The sequence below is a fragment of the Martes martes genome, assembly GCF_963455335.1.
Source record: "Martes martes genome assembly, chromosome: 18".
Lineage (NCBI taxonomy): Eukaryota > Metazoa > Chordata > Mammalia > Carnivora > Mustelidae > Martes > Martes martes.
In genome coordinates this window covers 32,410,008-32,437,991 of record NC_137906.1, presented here as the reverse complement: position 1 = coordinate 32,437,991, position 27,984 = coordinate 32,410,008, and the positions used below count along the sequence as shown (strand labels likewise).

At 52.4% G+C, this 27,984-nt stretch overlaps 1 protein-coding gene across 9 annotated transcripts in view; it reads left to right on the top strand.

Annotated features, from left to right (window-relative positions):
* CLEC16A (C-type lectin domain containing 16A) overlaps positions 1–27,984 on the top strand; it is a 202,530-nt gene that overhangs the window by 154,777 nt on the left and 19,769 nt on the right. For 4 of the 9 annotated variants that reach the window (XM_080830265.1, XM_080830264.1, XM_080830269.1 and 1 more), the window contains exon 21: positions 583–750. The exons of 3 other annotated variants lie outside the window; for them this stretch is intronic. In XM_080830265.1, the coding sequence (XP_080686391.1) occupies positions 583–750 (168 nt within the window). The remainder of the gene's footprint in view (positions 1–582; positions 751–27,984) is intronic. 2 more of the 9 variants (XR_013968418.1, XR_013968419.1) reach the window with 1 other exon arrangement.

Here is a 27,984-nt window from a genome sequence, read left to right as displayed (position 1 = left end):
CACGAAGGCTAAATATTTCATTTGAAAATTGAGAATTATGCCGCAAAGTGGCTGTTCGAAGGAACGCCTTGGGTATTCCTTAAATTGTTTTTAAAAAGCCCCTCCAAATTGCTCTATCATGAGATTTGTTTCCGGAAGGGAGGACAGCAACTGTGACAGATACACACAGGCTCATAAATACATGTGCACACGCGCGCGGATAGGTTCGCCCTCACACACGCTTCCCCATGCGCACGTACACACGGGAACTGTGAGGGCAGAATTGGCCCCATTTGTTCTGGGGTCTGAAATGACCCCCGCGGTGAAGGCTGGCAAGGGTCCAAAGGTCCAGAGTGGAGACTGGCCAGCATCCGTGTCCGAAACCCTTGCTAGGCGCTGGCTGCGTTTTGAGCTCAGACGTGACCTCTGCGGTCACGCCGCTCTCCCCAGCTCAAGGCTGCCAGCTCCCCACTTGGCACCATCCAAGTGATGCGCCTGGCAGAGCCGCCGCCACTCCAGCTGCGGCCCACCCCGTCCAGAGCCCTGTCACCTTCACCCCCAGCCCGCGCGATGAGCATGAACCACGGTGTTGTTTGAACATAGCCCTCCTGGACCTCCCGATCCAGCCGACGACCGAAGTCCTGGGGTTTAGACTTGGCTCCTCCTCTTCCACCCAGCACCTGCCTTTCCGTTTCTACGACCAGTGCCGCCGGGGCAGCAGCGACCCCACGGTGCAGCGCTCTGTGTTCGCGTCGGTGGACAAGGTGCCAGGTAAGCCACCCCCAGCCCGCGCCGCCTCTCATCCCCTCCTGGGGATCCGGGCTTGCTGTCCCAGACAGATTGCTGATCCTTTCTTGCGCGAGCAAGCTTCCCTTTCCCCTCGTAGAGTCCGGTCGGCTGGAAGCACCCATTTCTTAGAAATCGTTGAAGCATAGCATAAGATGAAACACGAGCCCTAGAAATAAACCTTGGCTTTCTCTTTGGTATTCTGCCACCTGGGTTTGGTTTTCCAGAGATTTTCTGGGGATGTGGAAGAACTTCTCAGAATTAAGACTAAGAAATTTCTTGGAAATTTCTTGGAAATACTTAGATTGCTAGTAATGAGGTTGTGGGGGAGTAGTTTCCTTCTCCGTGTGGGATGACTAGAGAGATGACATGTGTGGTTCCTCTTAGAGCCCCTGAAGAAGGGAGAGCTCCCCACAGGCCGTGACATGGTCTCCCATCTCGGAGCTCCTCTTCCCACTCTCTCTCAAGCTCATCTTGAAACCACCTCCCTCCCAAAAAGAGAAACATGAAGAGAAAGTTCAAAGGCAGCTTGCTTCTCCAGAAGGGCCGGGGGGCTCTCCCCTTCCTGTGCTGGTGCGTCCGCCTTAAATAAATCCACGTGCACGCCGATCCCTCGAAAGAGAACCTTGCCCTTGATTACAAAACTTCCAAAAGTTGGCCAGGCTGTCCCCTGCAAGCGTTTAGGGTTTCGAACTTCAATTGATAAGTTGCAAAATGTGTCTGAAAGCAGTTATCAATTTAAGAACAGCTGTTGATTTAAAGTGCCGCCGTCAGGACCTGTCCAAGATCAGGATCTTTCTTTTCCCTCCACTCCGTGATTGATTCTTTCTTCGTTCTTTGATTTCATTAATGTATTTTAGAAATATATATACTGTAAGTATATATGATATTTAAAAAAAACCCAAACAGGACATGATAAAATGAGACATGAGTCACCTTTGCCCCAGAAGGAATCACTGTAAACAGTTTCTTGCTTACCATTTTAGAAGTGTTCATTTTATGCCCTTTATGTATTTTCTTGTCTGTTTTTACACATGGGGTCGTACCATATATGTAATTCTGCACCTTGCCTTTTTTTTTTTTCACTTAATTTGGTGTTACATGTCAATGCATTATAGATTGACTTCACGTTAATTAATAATTAACTCTTGTATGGTATTTGATTGTATGGCTGGACCAGAAAATCTTTTATATTGTGTTGCGTCAATGGACGTTTGGTCATTCCCAGTGTTTTGCTCTTCCAGTATTGTAGAGAACATCCTTGGGATGCCTTGGTGTAACCATTGCAGATCCTGAGTATCAGGGGGATAAATTCTCAGCAGTGGCTTGGCTCAGTCAAAAGGGAGGCTTTTCTTCCTGACATATGTAGTCCCAACATGCGCTCTGGAAAAGTGTACCAGTTCACACCATCACCCACTGCCTGTGACTCTTTTCATCCTTAAAACCAGTCTTAGTCTGTGAGACCCACTGTGTCCCCACCTCTGTTTTCAGCTATGAAATGTGAGATGATTTCTGCGTCCTTCAAGGCCTGGACAATTTTCTTTTTTTTAAGATATATTTATTTTTTTGAAAGGTGGGTAGGGACAGAGGGAGAGGGAGAGAGAATCTCAAGCAGACTCTGCACTGAGTGCGAAGCCCGACACGGGGCTTGATCTCACAAGATCATGACCTGAGACCGAAACCAAGAGTCGGACGCTTAACTGACGGAGCCCCTGGAGGATTCTTTGTTAAAAAGTGTCGAGGCTTCTTCACATTCTGTAGAGGTGGTTGTTAAGTAAATATAAATGATGGCCATGAGTCTGGGTTAAACACAGATTGGCTAGGTAAGAAATCATTCCTTTTTTTTCATTCATTCTTTTTTTTCTACACACAGTTATAATTTATTATACCATTTCTATAAGCACTGCCCTGTGATTTTTGTCATTGAGCTATAACTGACATATAACATTTATTAAGAAATTGTTTCCTTAAAAAAAAAATTATTTCCTTAGGGTCATGAGATTTCATCTCGGGAGTGAACAGGTTAAGGAGAAAAACCAGGCGCTTGCTTCCGTTCCATCCCTTTTGGAACAAGGCAAGTGTAAATAAATAAATAGAGCCAAATGTCACATTCTTCGGCATCTGCATAATCGTGTCTCTGTTTGCAGAAGGCTTTACAATGCCTGATTGCTAACTTCTCCCATCCTGCCTGGGCTCCAGGGGAGAAGTGAGCTCATCCAGTGCTGGGGGTATGGTCCTGTCTGCCATGGCCTGGGCCTGCCTGGCAGGGGGTCTGGCGTGGCTGGAATGCCTCCCTCCTGTTGCTGGGCCCAGGGTTGGGTATTTGAGGTTGAGCCATTTGAGACCGTGGCAGGGCAAAGGTAGTCGCCGAAGCTGGCCATCTGCCCCTTCCCTGTCTCTCGCCCCGGCAGCCCCTGGAAGTGCTGCTCAGGTGTGGGGTGGGGAGTGGGACATTCACTCTCATGTGCCCCCAAGGGTGACTGCTCTGGACCCTTGGGGAGAGAGGCCTTGGTGCCTTCCCGCACTGGCCTGTGTCAGAGATGGGACCTAAAGAGCAAGTGAAATCCGTGAGCCTCAGCATGACTCAGACGGAGGGAGGGGAGCTCTCCCCGCCCTGCCCTTCCTCACCACCTGCTGTCTCAGTAGCCTGCTGCACAGCCGCCGTCGCCCTCGATCATGCAGGACTGTCTACGGTGTGCTTAGATATCCAGCCTCACCTCTTCCCTTTTGGCCAGAGAGATCTTTCCAGAACATAGATCACACCGTGCCCCTTCCTGCAGCCCTCTAGCAGCTTCCCGTCGCACTTGGAATACAATCCGAAGCTCTCACTCTGGTCTTGTGTGGTTGTTGTGAGATTGGCCCCAGCTGGCCTCTCAGATGCAGCCCCCCCCACTTCCTTCCGTCCCATACCCCAGCTGTACCAGCCCCTGCTTCTCCTCTGAGTCATGGCTCCTCAAACTTTTGGCCTCGGGATCCCCTTTAGATCCTTGAAAAAAGTACCAAGGATCCCAAAGAGGTATAGCTTATATCAATTATATTTATTAGTATTTCAGGTAGTACAAATTAAAACAGAAATACTTTATTCACATATTTTTTAAATAAAAACAAACTCCTCACACATCACATGTAAATATAAATAACAGTTTTTAATGAACAATAACTTTTCGAAAGCAAAAAACAAAAAACAAAAAACAAAAAAAACCCTAAAACACAAAACCTCATGTTTTATATTTTTGCAAATCTCTGTAATATCTGGCTTAATAGAAGGCAGCTGGACTCCTGCGTCTGCTTCTGCTTTCAGTCTGTTGTCATAGCATACGTTTTGTGCCCTCTGGAAAGCTCCCCCACATACTCCTGGGAGAGTGAATATGAAAGGAAAACGCTGTCTTACTATTTTTATGTGAGTAGTTCTGACTCTGGAAGGCCCCCAGGGTTCCCCAGACTATGCTTTGAGAACCACTCCTCCAAGTCACTGGCCTCTCTCCTGCTTTCGGGCCTCCTCATTGGATGTTCTTCCCTGGATCTGTGTGTGGCCGCCTCCTCCTACTGCACAGGCCTCAGTCTGCATGCCACCTCCTCCGAGAGGCCTTTCCTGATTCACACTGCACAGGCCTCAGTCTGCATGCCACCTCCTCCGAGAGGCCTTTCCTGATTCACCCCTCCTTCCTCCATCTCATTAGCCTGATTTATTTTCTCTGCAGTTCTTTACCTGGATGACCTATTTGGGTACCCGGCTGCCGTCTTCCGAATGGAGAAGACCGCTCCCGTGGAGAGCTGGTCTGTCCTGTTTATTGCTGTACCTCAGCACCTAGCCTTATGCCTTCATTCAGTATTTACTAGGTGAAGGATGAGCCCACACTTGTGCTTTGCACAGCTTGGCGCAGTTCCCACTAATGCCTTCTTCCTGCGTGAACACCGGGAAGATGTTCTCTCTGGGGCCCTAGACCTTGGGTTTTTTAGTCTGTGGCGCTTGGACTAGGGAAGGGACACCAGGGAATGGAGCCCCCAGAAGAGCTTAAGCAGAATTTCCTCACCCTCAACTTGGAAGTTTTCAAAAACCAAAGCGTGGGGCTGGGAGAGGTAGGGGGGTCATCGGAAGCACGGCCTAGGTCGGCCTCTGATGCTACCGCATCCACCGCTGCTGTCTGAGCCCATGAGTGCACCCTTGCCACCCCAGTCGCACTCTGGGAGTGGTCTTGCTCTGTGTCCCTCACCCTAGGCCACACAGCTGCAAAACCCTGGGCCATGTGGGACCGCCACTCCGGCCTGGGGGATAATTCACAGTGGAGAAGACAGTTCTGGCCGCCTGCCTCGGGGTGGCGGCTGGAGGTGCTACCTCCGTTATGACGTATCTTCCAATGTCATCTGCAGCCCAGGTGGTCATCACAGAGCAGTTTGCCCCCCCTTTACAAGCTGTAAATGATGATATTTGATGAAAATGTACCCTCCATTTCCTTGGAAGAGATACTAAAGTAGAATATAAATCAGGCCTCTTAGCCACTGTGGTATATTTTTCTTTTTTCACTGGGCTTGGAGAGAAATCATAAATTTTCTGTATTGGCCAATTTTAGATTCATGGCTCTTGCCCCTGCAGAGTGTCCTACTCCAAAGGGTAGAGGCTTGGGTGCAGGCCTGGCTGGGGCATCTGGGGCATCGGCAGATAGTGTGTCCAGGCGCACAGGCACGACCAGCTCTGGACTCGGCCTTTGAGATGCAGCCTTCTGTGGTTCGTGCCCTCGAGGACTTGTCCCACCAACCCACAGTGACAGCGCCTGCCGGAATCTGCCAAGGGAGGCGGGGTGTCCAAAACTAGACCACTGAGGCCTCTTTCCACAAACACCAAGTGGACCAGAAGCTGTTCCCGGAATTGCCCCAGGGGGTGGTGGCGGCGTGGGCAGCAGTCTCCAGACAGAGGGTCAGGGCTCTAGCCTCCTGGGGCAGCCTTGACCCCCCCACTCTGGACTCCTTCTGGCCCAGAGGCCACTCACAAGTGTTCACCTGGCAGGTCGTGGTGATGTGGAGTAGGCAGAACACCGCAGTCCCTCCTGCTCAGGCCCTCTCCTGCTTCCCAGCTCGAATCCAGACTTCTGCCTGGAGCCCTCCACGTGGCTGGTTCCTTCTCAGCATTCAGGACTCTGCTCAGAGACCTGCTCAGGGGGGCCTCCACTGGGGGCCCCAACCCACCCCAGGACTGCTCTGTGCATCAGATGGTTTTTATTTATTTGAGGTGAAATTCACATAACAGAAAGCATACTGAAAGGATACAATTCAGTGGCATTTAGTCCATTCGAAGTCTTGGGCCGTGATCACCTCTGCTGGTTCCAGAATAGCTTCATTGCCCCCCACGTAAAAGTCCATTGAACGTTCACTCACTGTTCGCCCTTCCCCAGCCCCTGGCAACCGCTGCTCTGCTTTCTGTCTCTCTGGACTTAACTCATTCTGGATGTTTTGTATACATCCTATGTTGTGTGGCCTTTTGTGTCTGGCTTCGTTCACGTAGTGTCGTGTTTTCGAGGTTGCTCCACGTTGTAGCGTGTGTCCGAGCTAGCCACTGTGTGGCCAGAGCACATCTCATTCATCCGTTCTGTCACCCACTGATGGCCACGCGGCTGATTCTCACCTCCGGGCGACCGCATAGCTGTGAGCGTACACCTGGAAATTTTTATTTGAACACCTGTTCCCGGTTCTTTGGAATATCTGCATCAGAGTTGGGATGGGTTTTCCCACGGTCTCCAGAGCCCTTGCCATTAGCTGAAGTTTGACCCATTTGTCGTCTGTGTCGCTCACCCTATACTCGCCGGCAAGGCCCTGGGGTTCCTGTTCATCTTGCCCTCAGCTGCTGACACTTAGCGAGCAGGTGCTCAGTGACTCTCGAACGCAGCTGAGGGACACGGATTGCTGGATGGAGGCTGGGCTGGGTGAACCGCTCAGTGTCTCATTTCCCCAGTGGTCGGTAATCTCCAGCAGCAGGGGCATTGCTGTCCTGCTCCACCCCGGCTTGGGCCCCTGCACCTGTTGGCTCAGGTGCCATCTGGACAGTCCGACTTCACCCCGCAAGGGCCAAGCTCTGCTTTACTCTCTTCTCGCCCCAGCTTCAAGTCCTCCTGGATCCAGGGCATCAGCTGCCTCTGAGCAAACATGCAAATCCCCGAGCACAGGGGGAGGGCTCTGCTTTCCACGAGCCTTATCTTTATCAAAGGCAAACAAACCGGCCCTATCAGTCACTGACCCAGAACACTTAATAGTTCTGTGGAAAGGCAACTCGGTTCCAGAGCCAACCCTTGGCAGCTGAGTAACTCAGGAAGAATGTGAAGATGACAGTGTGTGCAGAGCCAGCTGAGCTGACCACGAAGCCTCAGACTGACAGCCAAAAAAAAAAAATCAATGTTTAATTCATAGACCTCAGGCCTGACTTCTCTCATGGGATAACGTACTAGGTGCTAATGTCATCTCATGACAGTGTTTCCCAGAAACTAATTTTTTAGGCCCATTCTTTTTCTTGTTTCCGATTGTAACACTGGAGCCGGTCCTCTCTTTCCAGCTCCGCGAGGCAAGGAGAGTGCCCTTTCTGGAGACACACGGGAAGGAGAACCTCCCTGCCACATTCCTCCAGTGCCCCACGTCCCCTTCCTCCCGGCTTCCAGCCTTTAGCTCCCAGCCAGAGACTCTAGCCCCTGGGTCAGTGAGTTATCGAAACTTGATTCTGACCCTGAGGCCTCTTTTTTTTTTTTTTTTTTAAAGCAAGACGTATTGAACTGCTAAGCACTTTCTGCAATTTTCTCATTTGATCCAACAACCCTCAGAAGGGAGGTTTTGCCATTTTCCTTTTGTGCCTGTGAGGAAACAAGTGCCCCAAGGTCATACCAGGTGCCCCCCCCTCCCCCGCCAGCGAGGCCGTGAACTCGGACTGGCCTGAGTCAGACCCTGACTGGCCGCTGCTGCCCCCACGCCCACCACCTCTTAGTTCCTGACTCCGTTTGGACACATCTAAAGTGAATCCTGTCTCTGATTTTAGAAATAAAGGCCTCCCCACAGCCACCTGAGGCCTCACTGGTATCAGGCAAAACCACATTGTTGGTTCCCAAAGGGGTTGTGTTTCAGACAGACCGCATCATCTGCTTTCTGGGAGCGCAGGGATGAGTCTGAATGGAAGAATGAACTGCGCCAGGCCCTTGATATGCACCGATTCTCTGCTCTGGGCAGCGCTGGGAGCCGGGAGCGCTTGTCCTGATCCACCTACAGGAAGCCAAGGCGTGGACCCAGGCCGCAAGGCTCCCACGGGGCAGGCCCCGAGCCCTGCCTCCACTGCCTGCCTCCAAACCCCCATTCGTCTCGAGGCTGGCGCTGGTGGAGACCGAGCCCTGACAGCTCTACCACCCACCCCCGATTGTCAGGGGTTGGCGAGACAGACCCCCGTTAGACAGGGGGCTGTGGCGGCGCTAGCACAGACACAGCAGTCCCCATCCCTGTCTTCCGTGCTCCACAACCACTCGCTCGAAGCCCCACCTGGGATCAGGGATAAACCTGCAAAGCAGCCATATGCAAGGACGCTCTTTTTCCCCTGCAGCCACCACTTCCAGACTTCCAAACGGGGTAGAGCTCGGGGTCACGTGAAGGCCCATCCTCGTATGGATTCGTGAAGACCAGAAAAGCAGAAATGAGACTTTAAATCTTGCCAGTGCAAAAGCAGCAGGATGTGAGCTCTCTTCAAAGCTTTCTGGCAGTCACGTCTAAGACAGCAGCCTCCAGGCCGATGGGTGAGCGACGTGGGAATCAGGTTCCATATAAAAATCATCTCTGAGCTGAGTCCTAAGGGTCCCTGCTTTCCACGCCTCTTCTGGGGGCCCCCAGGGCAGCCACGAAGAAGGGTGTGAGCACACAGCCCACAAGGAACCACGTTCCTCAATCAGGGCCCAGAAGGTTCCCTCACCTGGAACGTGCCCCCAGATTTGGGCTCCTTCCCAATCGACACTCTGTGCCCGAGGAGCACTCTTGCGAAACGGAGCACACAGCCCGCAGAGGCAGCCTTCAGGTCCCAGAGGAGCCTTTCTGGGGGGTGGAGACAGGAGAAAGTTCCAAAGAACTGAGTGTTGCGTCACTTTTCAGGGTCATTCCCCACCTCAAACTGTCAAAGTGACTGTGTGCCTGGGAGCCTCATGGTGAGAACAGCACATCGGGGAGCAGGGAACATGGCCCAGGTCGCTCATGGAGCCGAGAGCAGAGAGCCTGTGCTAGAGCTCGGGAGAAGAGACCGGACCCCAGCTTCACTCTGCCCTTTGACCTTGGCTGCACTTGGAAAGGTTCTTTCGGCTCAGGCGGGCACCTGGGGGCAGCCTCGCTGGCAGTGCAGGACGGGCAGGCACGTGTCAGGGCAAGTGGCATGGCGGCATGCCCGTGTATGCGCACACGCCCGTGCCCGCCCTGGAGAATGCAGCTCTCGTTGGCTCTCGGGACCGTCAGCCTTCCGAGGACGGGTCGAGCACTTGTATTATAGGGCAGTCGGGAACAATGGAAGAGCACCAAGAAAAGACAGAAGGCACTAGATCTCTCCCCAAGTGAGGTGTCCGTGAAGCAAATCCAGTGTCCTCTCCCACCGTTCTCACCTCTTTTCTCAGCAGCAGCATTTGCACAGAGGAGAGTCCACAGAAGCAGGTGGCTGAGCCTAGCAGACAGCCGGGTTCAAGTCCTGGCTCTACCTTAGACTCGTGACGTGGCCTTGGGCTGGCTGGGTCGCCCCCTGTGCCTATTTATTCATAGAACAAATGTGAATGTACTTAACACCACGGAACTGTACACTAAAAAACAGTCAAGATGGTAAATCTTAACGTGTATTTTTACCACAATTCAAAAGAAAAAAAAAAGCGAGGTTGAAAGTGTCACCCACCTCATTAGGCTGTCGTGAGCGTGATAGGAATTAATTCACATAAGTGCCTAGCAGGACGCCTCACACGTGTGCAGCGTGCAGCGAAGGTTAGGCTCTCGGTATTTTTCATTGTCATTGTTATTAGTCAGGGCTGACCCCCGGGACCCTAAATAATAGGTTCCCTTTCTACATGTTAAATCGGTTTGCACAAAGTTAATCACCCACGGCTCCTTCTGCTGTAAATAACAGAGACACGGCCATTGCGTGGATTTGCTCATTCAGAAAGACTTTTCATCAAGTGCTGATAAAACACTGGGGCAGAGTTGACCTCCTGCCAAAGGGCCATGAGGACTGTGGTTCTGGTCTGTGCCTGAGGCCTCGTAGCTCGTAGAGGCAGAGCCAGGGCCCGAGAAGAGCAGAGATCTCTGACCGAAGCCTGGAACAGACCCGCTCCCCACGATACCACCGTGGCTTGTTCCACGTTTGCCTGAGCAGGGCAGATCCCGCACGACCACGCGGACAGCCCTGGGAGGCACACCGGGAAACCTGAGCTCAGGGAGGGAGAGCACCTGGCCCGCTCCATGAACCCGCGTGTTCAGCGTCGAAGATGACTGGGCGGTGGACCCCCGGGAATCAGGTGTGCTTTGGGAACCCCGTGAACCCTTGTATTCCGTCCCACAGCATGAGCCAGGCGCTGCGGAGACCAGCAAAGAACATGACCGTATTCTGTGGACACAAGTGCGTCCAGAGAAGAAGCCCATAAAATTATTTGAAGAAACTTTATGAGCCTTTTCCTATAGATGTTTATTTTTTGCTGCTGAGTCATCTGTCCTGCCACCCGCAGGCTCTCGTTACAGATAACTGATAGCCAACGGCAAGGATTGAAGTCTAGTTTGAGGGGGTAAAACCTGGAAGCAGAGAAGACCCTAGCCCTTAATTGTGTCTGTGAACTGGAAAAAGACCACCTTGATTTGATTTTTACCTTAAAATCTCTCTGAACTAGCTTAAGGAACCCCAGGGTCCCACCGGAACTGGGTTTGAGAACCGCTGTACCACTTGCAAAGAACCAGTCATAGTGCCGGCCTTGGGATCCCAGAGGGTGCGATGCCAACCAGGTGGCACTGCTGAGTGTGCAGACAGCTAGGAGGAGGGGCTGTGAATTCATGAGGCCTCTCCACAGGGTAGGAAGAACCAAAGCAGAAGCCCCGTATGGGACACGAGAACAGTGCTGTGCGTTCCCAGAGCGGCGTCAGTCATTGGTCCAACACAGGTCCCTCTTCTTTGTGCCCATTTCTTTGTGGCCTCTTCAGAACACAGCAACACCTAGGGGCCAGAGAGGGGACCACCAGGGAGAGAAGAGGAGGACCCCAGGTTTACGAAGGAACCAGCATTTTTTCAGAAGAACTTCAAGAGTTCCCAGGAAGTTACATGACAGATACACCAGGAAGGTCAGGAGAGAGGATGTGTGCAGCAGGTGTTTCCAGGGGTCTCTTAGGAGTCAAATGAATGGTGTGCCGAGCACACCAGACTAGACGGAGGGGACGGGTGCACGAACAGGTTGTGCGGCCAATGAGGCAGTTGTGGTGAGGATGACATGCACGGAAGGCAGGAGGGAGCGGGCGACATTTGGTGGCAGGGCTGGCGTCGGGCAGTGATGGGGAGACAGGCTGCAAAGCTGGGTGGGGGTCCAAATGGCGGAGGGCTTGCAGCCTGCCGAGGGGTTGGAAGTGTACCCTGGGAGCCGTAGGAAGCCCTCGGAGGTACTAAGGCCAAGGAGTGAGGAGTCAGGGGACTTGGGTTTTGCCTCGCTGGAGTCAGGAAGGGCAGAGGAGAAGAGGGTGGGCAGAAAAGAGACGGAAGGCCCGCTCCGCCCTTCAGCGGGTGGGCCGCACCTGCGCAGTGGATGGCGGCGTGCCCTTGGCAGGGGTGAGAAGCAGCCTCTCTGCAGAGGTCCTCCCTTCCTCCTTCTAGACCTTGCTGTCTATATGTGCCTACTGTGCTTGTACTACAGTGTTGCATGGCTTTTGTATTTTTTCCACACACACGATCACTGTTTTCACTCAACAGCACGCCTTGGATTTTTTTTTTTCTTTCTGTTAGTTCATAAGAGCGCCCGTTTTCATTTTTACTGCTGCTGAGCCGTCCGTCGTGTGGGCAAACCACTGTTTATTTAGCCAGGTCCCCGCTGGCAGACGTTCAGGTTGGGGCCAGTTTTTGTCCTTAACGAAGAATGAGCGCTCCGTGGACCATGTACCGTTGCGCAAGGATTTCCCTGGAGCGAGTAACCGTGAAGTGAATCCAGAAGTGTCTGCCCTAATGGGATTTGGTGACCAATGAAATATGTGGGTGGAGGGAGAGAGACTCCCAGGGCCATGTACAGCAGGCTGTCAGGGAGTCCCACTTTCTCTGTAGACCTTCTGTGGGCATGTAGCTACCCAGGGCATTCTGATGATCCCAAGTTGTGAGCTAGCAAAATCCTCGTTACTTGTGGATGTATGTCGTTCTGTCCAGGAGGCCTTCAAGAGCTGCGATGACTGGAAAGGTTCCCAGGAGTGGGCGTAGGGCCCCCGAGGGCTGGTCTGCCCTCCGCTTGGCTTGTCATCACCAACAGGGCGTGATAGCATGATGGCACCCCCCGGGGGTTCTCCTCAGACCTCCTGGCTTCTCCGCTGGGGTTCGGACTGTCTTCGGTTCTTTTCTCTCACTAGCCAGCATCCCATGACTCAGGACAGCTTCCTTTATCTGTGGCTGTCTGGCCGGGGCATTTTGTATGAATGTGCTTTTCTGCAGAAACACAGAATATTATTTGTTCAACATCTTAGACTCCCAGAGGGCCAGAAGTCAATATTATCCCAGTGTGGCAGGAATGGCTGAGTTGTGACATCGCTTCACACTTCAACAACCTGTTCCTAGAGCCGCAGAGTAACTGCAAAAAGATAGCCCGAAGCCCATCAAATCGGGGACAGATGACTTGTTTTAATTTGTCTCCATTGCTGCCTGCCACAAACTCCAGTCCCTGAAATCACCACAAGATTTGGGCATTAGATGCTTCAACTGCATGAAATACTAAGTTTGGGGGGTGATTTGCACTGACTTCTCTGAACATATGTGCCAGTTTGGTAAGAATTCAGGTGCATGCCATATGTGGTCTACTTCTAACTTCACAGACCTTGTAAGGCTCCAGGATCCCCTTTATTGAATGCCTGCTCTGGGCTTGCTAGACACTAACAAGTAAGTTGCTTTTTATAAAATAAAGAGAGAAATGCTTAAAAACTTTCACACCGTTAACACCGCGTTTGCAGCTGGGATAAGCGAGACTCAAATGCAGACCCTCTACCCGGGGTCCCAGAGAGCTTGAGCCTGGTTTCAGACTCCAGCCCTTTGTAATGCTTCTACCTGCTTCCTGAGAAAAAGGTTATCTCTTGCTCAGTGTTCTTTCTTTTCTTGCTAAATCGACTTCAAAGTTCTTTGGAGCTTCTCAGATCAAGTGGCCTTTTGTTGTGGCTTTCTTAGTACATTGACTTCATAGGCTGACAGTTGGGTCTCAGGTGCTGGGTACGATGCACTCTCCAGTCTCTCAGGCAGAATGGGTCCTCATAAATCCTGGGGTCAGTCCAGCGGCAGGAAGAGTCCGTGTTGACAGAATGAGCGTCCCGCCCCTACCCTTAGTACCCTGGAGAATGTTCTGAGATAGTTGACATTTATAAAATCTTGGGCATTCTGGAAAAATGCTTTTTAAAAAACAAAAACAGATTCCCAGCCTGATGCCCGGGGAGCACATTCCACAGCTCGGAGCAGCCTTCTGTTGTCTCGAAACAGTGTCCGTGCGGTGGGGGCACGGCCTGCTCCTTGTGCCCTCTGTGACTTCCTCCCTCCACCTCAGCAGAAAACACCCTGTACCAACTTGTGTCCCCACGGGTCAGCAGAGGGGCCCTTCGTGCCTACTGGGACACAGCCTCAAGCAGCTTAAAACCTCCCAACATTCAGGCATCTTCGCTCTGCCACAAGTATGCCCCCACATGCTCTAAACCATGCTACAGCCCTGCCAGGGAGCTCTTGCCATGAGGAGGGTAGGGGCCCGTGCCCTGGAGTTAGCCCACTTAGCTTTTTCGGCACCTACCCGTTGGTAGCTGTGTGCTGTCGGGAAGTTCTAGAAGGCCCCTGAGCCTCATTTTCTTCTTCTATAGAATACAGCCTTCCCTCCCAGGGCAGGAGCTTAGCCCTGGGCCAGCACTCTGTAAGGGGCCTCACGAAACCCTCGTAAGTAACAGTCTCTGATGGAAGAGGAGGGCACCAGTGCCCTGAGGACTAGAACAGCCTGCCCACGTTGACCTTGGGGTTGATAGGCCAGTACTTTTGGCCCTGTGGTTGGGGCTCTAGCCCCTTACAGGGCTGCTGGCCCAGCTCACCCAGGACACTCACAAGCAGACTTGCTGGTGCTCTCAGGCTCTGCCAGCCAAGGGGACTTCTGGGCACCTGCCTGTCGAGGGCCGTCAAAGCCAGCACCATCTCAGCCTCTGTGCATTCTTCTGGCAAGCAGGCACTGAGCACCTCCCACAGCTCCATGCCTGGCCCTCGTTCAGCCGGCAGCCTGTGTGGCAGAAGAAGACGTGGAAATGGGGTATCCTCTGTGCCAGAAGTCATGGGGGGTGGGGCGTGGGGGGGGGCAGGTGCAGACAGCTGAGCCACCCAGAGGCCCACTGCTGCTGGCATGCAGGGGGTGAGGGGTGGTGGGTAGAGATGATTGCTCCGGGGGGATGGGCAGGCTGGCGGGAGATGTGGATTGCATCCGAGCTTTCTGGACTTCAAGCCGGCAAGGGCAGAGTGTATCCGCGTTTGTCCAAGCTCCTTGTGGCTGCCGGGTGGGAACAGGTTGGAGACAGCAGTGCAGGGCAGCGGCTAGCGCAGTCAGTGACAGGTTTGGAAGCAGCTTGCCTGGTTGTGACAGATGTGCTCCTGAGGATGGCGCTGTCCCCTGATGTCCCTGTGTGGCACCTGCAGTCCACGGAGTGCTTCCCATTCACACTCTCAGTAATGCCAGGAGGGGAGGGGAGGGGGAGCCGAGGCCCCAGAGTGGAGGTGACCAGCCAGGTCGGACCTTCAGGAGGCCCCAGTGTGCTTTGCCCTCTACCCCTCAAGCTGTTGGGAGGTTGAAATGGCTGAACCGCTCGCCTGCCACTGAGGACCATTTCTTAAGGCTCACGGTGTTGCCGGCGTCTGGCTGAGTGTCTCCACGATCCAGGTCACAACAGCCTGGGGAGGAAGGCCCTGTTATTATCCCCACTTCACAGCTGAGGAGTGTGAGGCCCAGAGAGGTTGAGTAACTTGCCCTAGGTCGCACAGTGGTCAAGGGTGCCACTGAAACCCGCTCCTCTGCCCCTCACACCCCCATCTGCTCAGGGCCCGGGGACCCAAGGACATTCTCAGCCTTGCCCTGGGGGAGCCGCAGCAGGTAGAGGGGACACCATGATCTCAACCGCAGCCCCTCACACATAGTCCCTGAGCCCAGCTTCGCTTCTAGGCCGAGAAGGGGTTTCTGCGCACGCCCATCACAGCGCACTAATCAGTCCGGCCCAAGATGCCCGTGCGTGGCAGGCAGCGCTGAGTGGCTGTCTAGGCTTCCCCAGGCCAATGGACAGCTGCCCAGTAGGTGTGATGTAGCAACAGCTTTTCTCCTACTTTTTGCAGCCTGAGCTGGCTCTCAGCCAGAACTCTTTTTACCAAAAAAAATATATATATAGAGAGAGAGAGAGAGAGAGAGCGCGAGCACTGACCTGCAGTGTGGGAAACGCTCGTGTGCCCACTGAGCATGGGAGCCTCTGCTGTGGAGACGTAAAGTCTGCTGGTCCGGGGTGAATTTAGAGACTCTCTGGAAGGTTCTAGGGCTGGCCCAGCCCGTAGTTCAGCTCTTCAGGGACGTGAGCTTGGGGAGTTCTTCAGCTCGTGGCCGTCGTGGCCCCACACAGACGGGCTTCTGTGGAAGTCCTTTGTTTAGCTTACGTGTATTGAGCATCTGTTGTGTGGCAGGTGCTGGGCTTGGCTATGAGGTGACGCCTGTGGCCCCGCCACGTGGAGCTTGCACTCTTGTAAAAGTAAGAGCATTTTTCATATAATTGTACCAGCAGATGATTAGCTGATAATGGGGCACCTGGTCTTCTCCAGTGGGAATCGGGGAGGCTTGCCTGCGTCGGTGGCATGGGCCGATACGGGAGGACTTGCTAGAGCAGACTGGATGGGAGGTGACAGGGGCTCCAGGCAGGGGACAGCATGCGCAGGGAATCTGAGCACGGAGTGAGGGCCAGTCTCCCAGCTCGCCATCACTGTGACATTCATATTGGTCCCCTCGATGGGCCATCTTCTTCTGTGCTTCCCACTCGGTATCAAGCACGTTGCATGGATCCATTGTCTCACCTTCCGAGCCTGCCTGGGGAGAGGCAGACATCCGCCCATTTTGCCGTCAAAGTTTCGTGAGGCCCAGGGTGGTTGAGGAATTTACCTAGACTTGCACAGCAAGTTGGCGACTCCAGTGTCCATCCTCCCTCTGCCTGACCCCGGCCCCTGCTCTTGCCAGCCTCCCTCTCTGTGTTCTTATTTTTACGCTTATTTCCTAGCCTGCCTTGTTACTGATAAGACTCAGAGGCCTGCCAGGAGAATCGGCACCCCGGAACTAACAGGCCCATGGAATGATAATTACTTCTGAGTTATTGACCTCCAGTGTGCAAACAGCCAGAAGCCCCAAACTGCCCTTTGCAAGTGTCTCCTGTCCCTGGTGTGTGGCCTTTTTCCAGAAAACCCCTCGAGTGACTGACGCCCAACCCCGCTTCATCCACCTTCAAGTAAGCACATCCCTGAGCCTTGGTCAGGACCCCATCCAAACAAGGCACAGCAGTGCCATCCCCAAGGAACAGAGGGGTTGAGTGTGCTGGGCAGTGTCTGGGGGTGTTCCTCCGGCCTCCGGCTGGAGAGTGACCTCATTTGCCTATTGCGGGAGGTGATAGGGCCTGCTCAGCTCAGAGAGGCCTTTGGGCCAGCTCCTTGCTCCTGCAAACAGGTGAACCTGTCCTTTAGCTTCTGTGAGATAGCCACCTGAGTGATCAGAAAGCCAGTCAGCTGTGACCCGTCCCTCAGCCAGAGGATCCCGCGGGTCTTGTCCTCATGGTTTCCTAGGGGCAGAGGCACAGCCTTTTAGAAACATGGAGTCCGAGCTCTTGCAAGATCTTCTGCAGCTAGAGGCCCCAGGCCGAACCAGCCTAACCCTGCCTCTGCCCCCTCAGCTCTGGCTACGCATTTCTAGAATCACCTTGAGAGCATTTGAAAAGCCCAGTGCCCATTAAATCTGGGTGAGGAGAAGGGTCATTGGTGTTTTTTGAAGCTCCCTGGCTCTTTCTAAAGGCCATCCAGTCTTGAGAACGCTATTAGAGATGAAGAGATCTCTTAGGTGGCTTAACCAGACGGTCTGGGTGACCACTGGGTCAGATGCTGTGGCCCGATTGTCATTTCTTTAATCCACAAATCTTCATCGCACTCCTACCATTGGCTTGTGCAGCATGGGGCCTAGCATGACCGAGATCCCTTCTCTGTAGATCCGATGTGCCCCTGTGAGCAGCCCCGTCAACTATAGCCCAGAAATGGATGGACAACCTGGTGGGCTAGGGTCATGCTCGGACAGGCTTTCTCCTCCATCAGAGCAGTTCCTCCTTAGTGAGTTTGGAGTATTGGGACATTCAGGGTTTGGGAGCACATCTGTCTGGTGCCCTGGGCCCAGTTTCAGGAAAGACCAATGCTCAACATGCTTTCAGGACACCTATCATGGGCACAGCTTTACGCCATGCTCTGCCAAAAACCGGGGAGTAGAAGGTTCTGGATGGGCCTTGCCTTCCAGGAGTTCCTGATGTCCTGGGGAAAACCACACCGACGTAGTCTGATCCCTACCATATGTTGTGGGAGCCCAGGACAGGGACGTCAGCCCAACCAGAACTGGAGGGCAAGGAGGTTCCCGAAGAAGGTCTTGACGGAAGGGCTAGGTTAAACAGGGGGCATCCCAGGCAAATGAGGGCAGGCTCTGGGCTGTTCACACCATGGTATGCATATGTGTCCTGCAAGCTGCCTGAGATGTGTGGGACAGAAGGCAGCAGGAGATGAGGCCTCCCGTGCAAGGTCGACTGTCTTGGACTTGTGGAGGAGCCCAGGGGGGCTGCTGAGGGGCTTCAAATTGGGGCAGGAGGGTGCTGGTGCTAAAGGCTGCCCTCTAAACTGACCACACACCAGCCTGGCAGCCGGAAGACAGGGTCATTCACAGGGGCCGGCCCCAGCCTGGGCTGCCCATGGGATCAGATGACTTACACTTAGTTGGAAAGAAGCAGCAGCTGGAGACCCAAGCGCTCCTCCGCTCCAGGGCCAAAGCTCACCAGGCCTGTTAGTGCACCTGCGAAACGTGGTCAGGATCCAGTCCCTCCCACCACTGTACCCCATCTGCTAGGCTGGGATTGGCTCACTTTTCTTAAAGGGCCCGGTTGTCAATATTTCAGGCTTCACTGGCCGTGTGCTGCTTGTTACAGTCTGACTGACTCTACCCGTGCAGCCAAACGGCCCCGGATAATACGTAAATGAGCAGGCGTGGCCCCGTCCAGTAAAACCTCACTTAGAGAAACAGGCCCACTGCTGGATTTGGGATTTGGTCTGCAGGATGTTGTTTTCTGACTCCTGACCTTGGCCTTCAGAATTGTCCTGATCACCCGCCAAGCTCCGCCCACCTCTCCATCCCCAAACCCACACAGCCAGGGCTCTGAAGAGTTCAGTCTGCTCCCAGCACCGTAGCTAAAAAGTCCTTTTCAAGTATAAGTCAGATTATGGGTGTCTTCTGCTTAAATCCGTCACTGGGTCCCTTTTCATTCAGAATGAAAGCCCAATTCCTTATGGTGGCCCCGAAGATCCCACACAGTCCAGATCCTCAAGACCTCACGTCTCCCCACTGCCCCCCGGCCAACTCCAGGGCAGCCACAGGAGCCCCCCTCCGCTGAGCCTTGTCGTAGCCCAGCCTGCCTGCCTTCCAGTCCCTGCACTGAGCGTTCTCATCCCAGGTTCCTGTGTGGCTCTGTCTTCACTGCCTTATGGTTGTTCAGCAGAGCTCTCCATCTCGGGGCTCTTTCTGACCATCATGGAACTCACAGCCCTGCCCCCCCCCCCGCCGCTTCCTGGCACCCCAGATGCCGCTGCCCTGCTCAGTTCTCTTCATAGCACTCCTTTCCTCCCAACATTCTGTATTTCTTCATTGTCTGCTCACCCCATGCCTTGTCCTTCCCCAGCCCATCATTGAACTTGAAGCTCCAAGAGAGCAGAGGCTTTGTTTTGTTTTCTGCTAAATGCCCAGCTCTCGTCGGAGCAGCACTGGGAGGTGTGCCATGGAGATGGTTCTTGGAAAGTACTGGATGGGTGTATAGGGAGGTGGATGGATGGTTGAATGCATGGATGGTTGAATGGGTGGGTAGATACAGAGGAAGAGAGAGAGAGATTGATGGATGGAACCAATAGATCTTCAGTACCCCCTTTATGTGTTCGACATTGTTCACTGGGGACTCTGGGCGTATGCTGAACACACTAGTCCCTTTGGAGCTCCCAGGTCCTGTGGATGCCATAGATGTCAACCATGATCAGGGCCTTGAAGAAACCAGCTGAGAGCTGAGATAGTATGCCACAAAGGGATCTGACCTGGACAGGAAGTCCGGGAAAGCATGTCTTGAGGAAGGGTTGTTGGCTTGGGAGGAAGTGAAAGGAGCCAGGCTGGGCAGGCATCCATCCCAGACAGGAGAGCACACAGATGAACTTTGATGCCTAGGCCCACAGGCTGCCCAGATCCCCAAGGAATGAAAACATTGCTCTCCAGGTGATAACCTGCCACCAGTCTGTACACAGAATTCTCATTTGTTGTCACTTTCCTCCCTGGCCAGCTAAGTGGGGCACAGAGCCCAGTCCTGTTTCCTAGGAAGGGGTTCAGCCCAGCATTCCCAGCAATGACCCAGGTCTCTTCCCGTGTGAGCAAAGGGCACGGAAGGAAGAATTTGACCCAGGATGTGTTTCTGATGAATTCTTTTGGAATAGAAGTTCATGGGCTCAGGCCGGACGTGAAGAACAAAATGTTTTATGCCATGTGCAGGAGAACAAATGGCAGAGTCTGGAGTGGGAGGTTTTTTAAAAGACCAGGTTCTGGACTCATTAGTGTAACTGGGGTTAAATGTGTTTGTAGCCCCCACTGCAAGTTACAATCACAACTAGTTAGAAGGGGGTCGAAAGTGCTCTAAAATTGATTGTCGTGATGGATGCACAGTTCTGCGAATAGACTAAAAACCATCAGATTGTACCCTTTTAAATGCATAGATTATATAGGATGTGAAGTGTATCTTGAGAAAGCTGTTGAGTGTTTGTTTGTTTGTTTTTAAGATTTTATTTATTTGAGAGAGAGCATGAGTAGGGGGAGGTACGGAGGGAGAGGGAGAAGCAGACTTCCTGCCTAGCAGGGATCCCAGTGTGGGGCTCAATCCCAGGACCCCGAAATCGTGGCCTAAAACAAAGACAGATGTGTAACCAACCGAGCCACCCAGGTGCTCCAAAAGCTGTTCTGTGTTTAAAAACAGTTCTAAACTAGTCAGACTGTCACAAAGCTGTCATCTTTTTCTAAAGACCAGATTATCTCATTTGTATCCTATTTTGATCATAAACTAGTCCATTTCATGCAGCATTTTCCTTAAAGCCGTCCAGATGTGGGAGAAAAAAAAAAAGTTGGAACCCACAACGCAGGAATAATCTGGAAACCTTGATGCAATGCAGACTTACCTGGCACCCTTCCTCTTCCCTAAAATTTGCCTTTTTTTCCATTTATTTTCTGACTTTGAAGAAAAGGCTCTGTTCTTACTGGTAAAATAGTCTCCTGTTCCCTTTCCTTTCCTGTAAATTATGAGATAAGTTTGCATTTCATACCTTTCCAGAAGTCTCTGTTGATTGTGGTCTGACCTCAGAAGCAAGGCTTCTGGGAAAGAAAGTAGGTATTGAAAATCACTGCCCCGAGCATTTGTTGAATGAAAAACCTCTGAAGAGGGCAAGCGATTTGTGTTGTGGAGCTGAGACAGGAAACAGGTGAACAACACCTGTTTGTCGCTCCGGGAGTCCCCTCTTGGCGCCAGGAGGTTAGGTGATGGGTCGGCCACTCTATCCAGCTCACTCCAGTGACTTTAAAAAAATGTGATCCCAAAGGCGCCGTGTTACTTCTTGGAGATGATTAGGGCCAGTTGCGCTCCTCTTCTTGCGTGGTAGAAACTGCTGAGGTTGTGCAAAGAGAAAGGCTCAGAGCCGTGGCTGGAGCTCCCACTTAGCAGTGCCCGCTGCTGTTTTATCGGCCCGTTGCTACGGATCAGTCCCGGCGCTAGGCGTGATGGCGTGGGAGGTAGGGATTACTGTCTCCCTGTTGTACCCAGGGAAACGGAAGCTCACGGCAACACAGGCCAGCAGCAGCAGGCCGGGATTTGAACCCATCTGTCTGTCTCCAAAGCCCACACTGTAACTCTTATCCTGTCCCTGTGTTTCCCTGTCCGTACCCCAGCGCTCAGTACCCCCAGCCAGCACCCATCCCGCCTGGCACCTCCCTGGAGGATAGCTGGGAAAGTACAGCAGTCCTGGTCCTAGAGGGCTGGAGCAGCTCCCACGCTGAAAACACGGCTGGCACCCTCCCCCACAGTGCGGCGACAGACCGAAATGCTCTTTCTCTGTGACAGGTGATGTGCCCTTCACAGGCCCAGAGGAGCCCAAAAGAAACGCTCCAGCCATTCTGTTCAGGAGGCAGGATGTGCTCTGTCCAAAGAAGTGCTCTCACGATTATTTATTAATTGTGAAAGGGAAGAAAAAAAGAATAGGGTTTCCTGGAAAGGGATAAAAGTTCAATATGATAAACTCCCGAAAAGCAATCAAAGGCCAATGAGGGCAGAAAAATAAAGGACAGAGAGAGTAAGAGAGATGATGAATCAAAGTGGCCAGTGTGGGCAGCGTCCCGGGAAAGGGCCATATCTCATGGTGATGGAGGCTGGAGTCTGGGAGCGGGAGCAGCCCGGGGTGGCCATGGCCTCGAGTCCAAGAGCCGCCCTGTGAGGTCGCCAGGGCCCTGGGGGATGAGCTGATGATGACAGGGAGGGACAGGACCAGTCACCAGTCAGCTGTCCTGCCATCACCACGGGCCCACTCTCTTCATCTGTGCGCTCTCATGCCCAAATGTAGAAGCTTATCAATAGAAACTGGAAAGGTACCAGAAAAAAAAAAAAATCACTGCAGTCCTCCGACCCCAGAGAAAAACATTGTTAATATTTCTGCTTTCTTCTCATCTGTGTCTTCTCTCTTTTCCCTGATTTTTTTAGTCACTGAAGAAATACGTGAGTTGATTCTTCATTTTAAAAAGTAAAAGTTAAGGGGCGCCTGGGTGGCTCAGTGGGTTAAGCCTCTGCCTCGGGCTCAGGTCACGATCCCAGGGTCCTGGGATCGAGCCCCGCATCAGGCTCTCTGCTCAGCGGGAAGCCTGCTTCCTCCTCTCTCTCTGCCTGCCTCTCTGCCTACTTGTGACTCTGTCTGTCAAATAAATAAATTAAATCTTTAAAAAAAAAAAAGTTAAAGTTAAAAAAAAAATCACAGATGGGATTCAAGTCCCCTCAGAGGAGTACTCTTTCATATTCTCACCCTTCCCCAGACATTCGATGGTTTGGCTTCTCTCCTTCCAGATCCTTTTGTGTGCCGTTCCGTTCTCTCCGTGTGCCCACAACCAGCAGACAGGAAGGGGTCACAGCCCCCTTCTCTGCAATTCTGAAATCCCAGCAGCACTGAAAACGAAAAGATTTTTCGTAACTCACTTGGTGGCAGACCCTGCCCTGCACTATTTGTAGGGCACTGATAAGAGCTGCAGACGCCATTTATTGTGAGTATATGTGGGTTGTCATCGTTGTTTTCCTGCAGAAATGCAATATTTTGGGTTTCAGCTGCCAGAGACCAGCTAATGGTGTGCCTTAATACGTGTGTGTGCGCGCCACAGGGTCTTTTCAGCCTTAAAGACTAAATTCTAAAGCTTGTCTAGCCTCAAGGGTTTAGGAGAAGGGGTCATTGGATCTGTAATTGTCTCATGGTTTGGGCTGTGCCCCCCACTTTTAACCTACACAGAATTCGAATTCTGAATATCCTTCTGCAGCCTGATTTTCAGACACCACTGTGAGTAAAAATCCTCCTGTGTTAAGGGGTACAGGTTTCACTCATTCCTTTTTGGGGCTGTGTGGTGTTCTGTAGTGTGTGTGCACGGGTGTCTTGGGCCGAGCATCTATTCCATTTCTAGGTTTTCACTGTCCCCGACTGCACTGCAGTGAACATCGTTGGTCTGAGTATTGGCTTCTCACAGCTGCCGTCACTAAGTGCCGGGGACACAGTGGCCTGGACAACGGGATGTATTGTCTCACTGTTCTGGAAGCTGGTGTCGGCAGGGTTGGCTCTTTCTCAAGGAGGTCTGGAGGAGCCGTGCCTCTCCCCTAGTGTCTGGTGGTTTGCTGGCAGTCCTGTGGTTCCTTGGCTTGTCCAAACATGACCCCGATCTGTGCCTTCATCTTCCCATGGACCACCACCACCACCCACCCCCGCACCCCCGGTCACCGCTCGCCTTGGTGTCTGCATTTCCCCTTCAGATAAGGACACCGCTGACACTGGATTCCGGCCCCCACCCCATGACCTCATTTCCACAACTTCCATCCACAGAACGACCTTGTTCCCAAGTAAAGTGATGTTCTGAGGTACTAGGGGGTTATTTCCGCATTAGAATTTGGGGGGAAACACAGTTGAACTCTTAACAGTCTGGAGTTTCACCGAAATTTGCTTTGCCAGGCCACTTCTGTTGGCTTCTTACCCGGTTCCCGCTGCGTTGTGTGCCTCACCTATGATGAGCATCCCTACGCAGAAGTCTTGGTCCATGGTTCCCATTATTTCTTTGGAAACCACTTCTTGGGATCAGCAAGAATTCCTGTATCTAAGGCTCTTGATAGCATCTTGCCAGGTTGCTTTCCAGAAAGCAGAGCGGGGTGGGGGATATCCAACTGACCACACCCGTACCCCGCACTCTGATTCAGTGTGGCCCTCCAGAAACACCAGCCTGCTTGGCGCTTCAAGGCGGAATTCCTCCCCACGGGCCCGGAAGCAGGGGCACGTGCTTTCTTTCTCCCCGGGTTCATTTTTATTTTATCTCTTATTCCTGCCAAAAAGAGAGTCCACGGGTTAACAGCACCACAAAAGCCGTAGCTCCAAGTGTCTGTTTAGGGCATGTTCTCTTGCAGCTGCATATACGAATAAAGATTTCAGAAATCCTGGGCTTTCTGGGCATCGGGCATTAAATCAATCAGTGAAATTTCACTCACAGGGCGGCTTGCCAAGCCAGAGCAGGAGACAGAAGTAAGTTCTCTGCTCTAGTTCAGTCCGTGAAACCCACAGCAGCTACATCATCCCAGTACTTCGAAAGGCAATCAAATAATGAGCACTCAGCCACTTTGGGGGGGGGGGGGGGACAGCCAGGGAGGAGGTTCTTAAGAGCCGGTCAAAGCCAGCCATCCCACTGGCTTTTCAGGGCAGGTGGTGAGAGCTGGGGCCGGGTAAAGAGCTTGGGCACCCGGGACTTGAGAGAATGAGGCGGCAGAGGAATCTGGAGGAGAACCGGAAATTTGGTATGCTCGGCGAACAGAAGGACCGGCTGGGGCTCCGTGCTTGTGCCCTCCTGGTGGCGAGGAGCGAGTGTTGTACAAGACAGACAGTTCCCTCAGCAAGGCCGGGCCCGCGCGGCTTGCCAGCTTACTGCAGAGATCAGAGAGTAGATGCAGGGAAGGATAAATTTAGCCAGCATTTCAGGGGAAAACATCGATCTCCAATGTAGTACGGTCTTTTAAAAGAAAGTGGAAGCCTGAGGCTGGTCATTTGGGACAATTTCCCTTGAACAGATAAAAGCCCAGGAAAAAAAACGAATGCTTCCCACCAGCTTACCCTGCTGGCAGGGCCAGAGAAAGGCGTCCTCTGGGCAGGAGGGTGGCCGCTTTCTTCCTGGGCATGATGGATGCTTCACCCTGGCCCCCCCTTACTTGTTCCCAAGAAGTGGTGCTATCTTGTGTATTGGAAAGGCTTGAGGTTTATGTTTCCAAACACGAAGGTTCCTCTTCACAAGGAGTGACGCCGGGCCCGGCTCTGAGTTTGCTGGCTGCTCACCCAGGCTGCTGACATCCAGTGTGCCTCGTGTGACAGAGCAGGGTCACCCCCAGCCTCCTCCTGTGTGTCATGATTGAGCAGAGGACATCTGGTAGCTGTAGACAGAGTTCTTGGGGATTTGGGGGTTTTTTTGTTTAAAAAAAAGGGGGGGCACCTCTGACATTGGCACTGCGGGCATTGTTGTGACCTGGGCAAGGCTGAGGGACCACGAGAGAACAATAGAGCGCCTGTCTGCATGACGTTTGCACAACCTCCCCGGTCCGGTGGCCACAGCATCTCCCCATGCGGCCTCGCGCCGACACCGCTCCCTTGTTGGGAAGGGGAAAAAAGTCCAGTCTGTCAATATTTGGGGCACTAATCATCTGCATTCGGGCGCCAGGGGTCATTGAAAGGCTGAGACGTTTCCAGGAACTCATGGCTCTAAAAACAAGCTGACCGTAAAGGATTTCCAGTGAGGGTATGAAAGAAAAAACCCAAATCTCAGCCCTGCCCCCACTCGCCAGCCCTGAGCTTTGTCCACTGGGTCATGGATTCTTGGGAAGAAATGAAGTCAACATACACAGTGATGTGGGTCCAAGTTAATAATAAATGTGGAGGAAGGAGAAGAAAAAGGATGTTCAATATTTAAACATTTCGGAGCGCTCCATTTGGCCTGCCAGTTACTGCCCTGGACCTGCTTCCTGGACAGGTTCTGCAAAACTGGGCGCCCTTTGCCGGTCTCTGCGGCCAGCCTCTGACCCCGGTGCTCTGCATGGGGAGGAAAGCAGAGCCTCTTCGAGGCAGCCCCAACCCGGCAGTATGTCTTCTTGCTTTCTGCAGGCTTTCTGAAAGGGAGGCAGAGGGGAAACAGCGTGAAAACCGAGGCTTTGATGAATCCCAGGGCGCTTACAAGGAGTTTTAAGCTTTGAGGTCGTGTCTGGAGTTGTCTTAATTGTCCCATACTGGGTTCTCTTAGAGCTGTCTCTTTTTTTTTTTTTTTTTTGAGCTGTCTCATATTTTGATACCAATTTTGTGCTTTGGCTCTTACCCCTAAAAGAGGAAAAAACTTAACAGTGCGATCCCGTGGGCACGCTTAGGAGAGGTCTATCCAGTCTTCCTACTAGATCTATTCCTTAAAAGTTGCATATAAGGCAGAATTCTGTGAATCAATTCCTTTTTTCTTCCTGACACACATTATATAAAAGGAAAAGCATTCCTCCGGGGTGGGGGGAGGAAAAAACATTTGGCCCCAAGACATAATAAAATCATGCTTAAGGATGCAGCAAACTTTAAAGTCTCTTAGTTAAAGGAAATCAATACTTTTATGATGAAATATTAATAATACTAAAAAAACATAATAAGTGAAAACTACAAACGTAGAACAGCCGGGTGATTTCAGCATCGAACACATTAGCTTAGCATTTGCAAGAAAGCACAAAGGGAACACAGAGGGCACCGGGGCCCATCTGAGAAGCCCCTCCAAGGCCTCACAAACCCCCTCATCGGGGGCTTTCCATCAAGAAGACACACACCTCCTTTAGTGCCAACATCATTTCCAAGCAATTCATTGCAGTGGTGCCTTCTGGAAATGAAAAGACCAGACTAAACTAGAGAGGGGAGCACTTGTGTGTGTGCACGCGCACGCGCGCGCACACACACACACACAGAGGTGCACACAGACACACACACAGGATGCGTTGGGGACTGAGCATGGGAGACCTATAGAGAGCTACTTGTTTGAATGCACAGCTGGCTGTCACCTCCCCCTTCCTCCATGAGTCTGTCCCAGTGCACGTCTTTAAGAACACTTTCATTGGGTTCCACGCAATACATTCAACCCTCTAGCCAAGAAACTCATAAAACACGTTCTTGAGCCGATTGTAACAGGTAACAAGAGCGCCACCTTCTCATATACTGTTGTTTTGTTTTGTTTTGTTTTGAAGTAGGCGCCACACCCAGCTTGGAGCCCCAGGGCAGAGCTTAAACTCACAACTCTGAGATCAAGGGTTAGACTCTGACCTGAGTGAGCCGCCCAGGCCCCCCCCATACTGTTCGCATGTAAATCCCTTAAACTTAGCCGTTTGTCTCTAGGAACTCCTAAGACCTTCGCACAAAAGTGATCACACTAGAAAGAATCTTGCTTTGCGTTTAGCCCTTTCTTCTCCCACATACCCGCATGTGTAGAGACACATAAAAAATGAAAATTCCCCAGTTCTTGCCTCATTGGACCCAAGTGCCAGGGACCACACGTGCCAGTTAAATAATTAAAACAGCTGGCTAACCGAGGCTTCCACTCCGCACCTCCCTCAGGCCTCACTGCCGTGTGAAGGGAGCCGTGGTCACCCCCTTGACACATGGGCATACGCCGGCTTGCAGCGTGAATGGGTACCTTGTGGTCACGTACCCACATGGGGTGGCCTGACCGTCCCCCCACCCCCACCCCCGTGCACTTTCTTTACCCTTGTCCCCCATGCCCAGAGAGGGTGGGAACTACAGGCCCAGAGCTACACATGTGCCCTTCTCAAGGCTCCTCCCTTAGAGATGACAGAGCTGGGCTTACAGCTGCCTGATTGCCTTGTTCCACCGGGCTGCTGTGACAGAAGGTGACAGAGTCCTAGCTCCTCGAGGACCTCAGCTAGGGCTTTTGAAACTTGTTCTGGGCTAGCATTCATCACAATCTTTGTGCGGCTCTGCACACACTCCCTGATTCTATCTGACTCACGTAGTTCCAGATAGTATCTCCAGTTCTTTTTGTAGAGGATGTGTCATAGAATGTCATCATCTGTTGGTCTGGCCTGCCCCCAGTCTGTTAAAACACACGGTAGGAGAGGCTTCGGTAACATGGCCCAGCTGCAGAAGCTAACCATCCCCAGGGGTGCCTGGGTGGCTCAGTTGGTTAAGCATCTGCCTTCGGCTTGGGTCATGGTCCCAGGGTCCGGGATCAAGCCCCACATTTGGCTCCCTGCTCAGCGGGGAGCCTGTTTCTCCCTCTCCCTCTGCCTGTTGCTCTTCTTGCTTGCTCGCTCTCTCTCTCTCTCTCTCTGTCAAATAAATAAATAATATCTTAAAAAAAAAAAAAAAGTTAACCACCCCACTCTGTAGAGCCCAAGGCCTGGCAA